Source organism: Parasteatoda tepidariorum, chromosome 9 (assembly GCF_043381705.1).
Source record: "Parasteatoda tepidariorum isolate YZ-2023 chromosome 9, CAS_Ptep_4.0, whole genome shotgun sequence".
Classification (NCBI taxonomy): Eukaryota; Metazoa; Arthropoda; class Arachnida; order Araneae; family Theridiidae; genus Parasteatoda; species Parasteatoda tepidariorum.
The window spans coordinates 9,608,894-9,611,887 of NC_092212.1; the positions used below are offsets into that span (position 1 = coordinate 9,608,894).

Consider the following 2,994-nt stretch of genomic DNA (forward strand, 5'->3'; position numbering starts at 1 on the left):
TATCATAAATGTAACGGAAATATTTGCCGATTTAAAAATAATCTATAAATTAGTTAAATAAGAAAAAGATATCTTTAAATCATGAAATATAAATATCTGATGATTGAGCAGTGCACAAAAAAAGGAAATGAACTGCCTTGAATAACTTTTGATCTTTCAATAAACGATAAGTATTTGTGCTTCCATCTGTTGATCATAAAGAGAAACATCAACGATCGCTTCAGTTTTAGGTATACAATGCGAGCCAGAAGCCTTACTTATCTCAAATGTAAAGATCCCAAAAAGAAATGATCGGCCTGTCGTAAACGACCAATTATTAGTTTATTTACTTGAGAATCTTTACAAGCTATCAATTTTACTACAACTACAGCTACAACTCTTATAAAGGATGTTGATTTCCTTGTTTTGAAATTATAGTTATGTTGTGATCGTACATATTTTAATTTTAGATATACTTGTTAATTGTACTTCGCTTTATCAATAAAAATTTTAATAATGGCTTTTAATCTTCTTTCACGATCGTCAACTATTCATCGTTTTATTGTGAAAGATTTAACAGTTTGTTGGTTGAGAAAGGTATCAACTATTGTGACGGAACCTTAATATGTTTTTTTTCATTTTCTTTGCATGTTTTTTTTTCTCCATTAAAAACATGTAATATAAGATTTAAAAAAAAAGAATTATACCTTTTTTCCTTCACTATCCTTAGTTTTGATTATATATTTCTAGCTATTGATAGGGAATAAAAAAATATTCAACAATAGTTAACAAAATTAAGGTTTTCCAGATGTATATAAAAATTTTAAAATAAATAATATTTAATTTATTTTTTGTAAAATTATAGATTTTTAATGAACTATGATCTTTAAAAAAATATTATTCATTTAAACATGTTTTTTTTTTTAAATGAATCATTAAAGCGAAAATGTTTTTATACAATGTTATTTAGGTTAAAATTGTGATTTCCTTGGTATAGTAAAGGTGTTATTGTTAGGAATTCTGAAAGAGGATTAAATTATTACACATCAAAGTAGGCTAATTAGGAAATAAAAGAGATTGAAAGTTGCTATGAGTCACGGGAAAATGTTAAATTATAATTTATTTCATTAGTTGCATGCAAAATAATTTTGCTGCTAATAAACATATTTCAATTATACCCCTTTAGTTTTATGTTTATTTAGATACAAGTGTTTTTAAAACTTATTAAAAACTATTAAATTAAGTATTTCAAGGTTGCCTTCCCACGGGAAGTATAGGAAAGACCTGGAAAATGCAGGGAATTTAAAAATGACCTAAAATAACAGGGAATCGTGATTTTTTCTTTAGAAACTGGGAAAATACAGGAAATTTTGTCTTCTATTTTCAGTAACATGGTAACCACTCGAAGAGCAATCTATGGGATATTTAAGGATGATATTTCAGCTATATTAAACTATTTTATTTACTATAGCATTATTGGGGATATTTCTGTATCGTGATCTGTCTCGCCAACTAAAATTGCCATGATGCCAAATAGATTTTATACTTGTAAATTGAAAAAAAAAAAAACATGTAGATGTTTGCTTGGGGTGGCTACGAGTTATACCTTTCAAGTCAGTCCCTTTCTGTGATGTTTTTTTTTAACGTCATTATTGTGCCACTGATCACGATTTGGAAATCTCCCCCACATTATTTGTTTTATTAAATGTGTTCAACTGTTCCTTTTTTCTCTTAGTTTTTTCCAGCAATTATAACTAGTATAGTTAGCCCAATACAGCTCATACAAGAGCATAGTGATTCTGTTTTTCCTCTTATTATCTTGTGTATAATATGTACAGGGTACAATATGTAAGTATTGTGTACAATATATGTAAAGTAGGACAATATTTAAAAGAGACTTGTTTGTCCACAGAAGCTTACATGATTATTCTTTAATGTATTCTGATTTAAACTAATTTACTCTTTATTTATTTACAAGTGTCAAATCTTCTCCCTGTCTTAAATTTTAGGATATTTTGCTTGAACAAAAAATATTCATGATTTCATTTATTCTGTGATTATTTTGTAATAATTAAATAATAATTTTTAAAACATTTTAGTTGATTTAAATAATAAAAATCAGATTTTTTTTTATCATGATTTTTGCTAACTCTGGTTGTTAATTAATTTTTACAAAACATGAAAAGTTAAGCACAGTGCAGGTCTCAAACAATTTCAAAATGTGTACCCGCCAGGCATCTTGATCTAAACAACGTATTACACTGTATCTACATCAACAAATTTGTTTTCATCAGTTGTTAAAAAACTTTGATTTTTGTTTGAAGTGAACAACAACTTCGATTCAAGTTATTTTCAAATGTAGTGATTATTAACTATTTTCAAAGTGTAATCATTGCTTAACTACTATTAGAAAATGAATTTTACTAGAGGATTCATTTTACACATATGTTCAAAAACAAAGGAAGTTGTAGATTTGTATAAAAAATTTGTTTAGAATAATAAATTTACTTTAGGACAAGGAAAATTTAAAAAAAAAAATCTATTCATGTTTACATATGTGAATTTATAATTCTAAACCAGTTTTTTTAACTCCTCTTTTTATGCCTTTTTTACTGCAAATATTTTGTAATAAATTACAATGAGAATTACAAAGCAAAATATGTCTCTCTTCACTGAAATAATGTGTACTAGTATTTTAATTTTGATCTTCAATTCAATGTATATTTGTATTTGAGGCAATGATACCCATGATTAGAAGCTAATTGATAAATTTGCTTTGGTTTATGATGGCTTGACTAAATAAAATCTATAATGCTTGGTCACAGAGACATTCTCATTGCATCTGATAATGAGTTCATATAAGATTTGCACCTTTCAGATTCAAAAAATTAGTTGCATTTAAACCTTGTTACTTTAATAAACAAATGATAAAAGTAGTTGCTAGGAATCACTACAAACTATTTTTATTAATTTATTTCGTTCTTACCCTACTCACTTCACTTTTTTTTTTTTTTT

General features: G+C 26.3%; 1 protein-coding gene across 1 annotated transcript in view; it reads left to right on the plus strand.

Annotated features, from left to right (window-relative positions):
- The first annotated feature begins 279 nt into the window (after positions 1-279).
- LOC107447161 (Tryptophanyl-tRNA synthetase, mitochondrial) overlaps positions 280-2,994 on the plus strand; it is a 19,220-nt gene continuing 16,505 nt past the window's right edge. Inside the window, exon 1 of the mRNA XM_016062009.3 lies at positions 280-576. Within this exon, the coding sequence (XP_015917495.2) occupies positions 496-576 (81 nt within the window). The 5' untranslated portion in view covers positions 280-495. The remainder of the gene's footprint in view (positions 577-2,994) is intronic.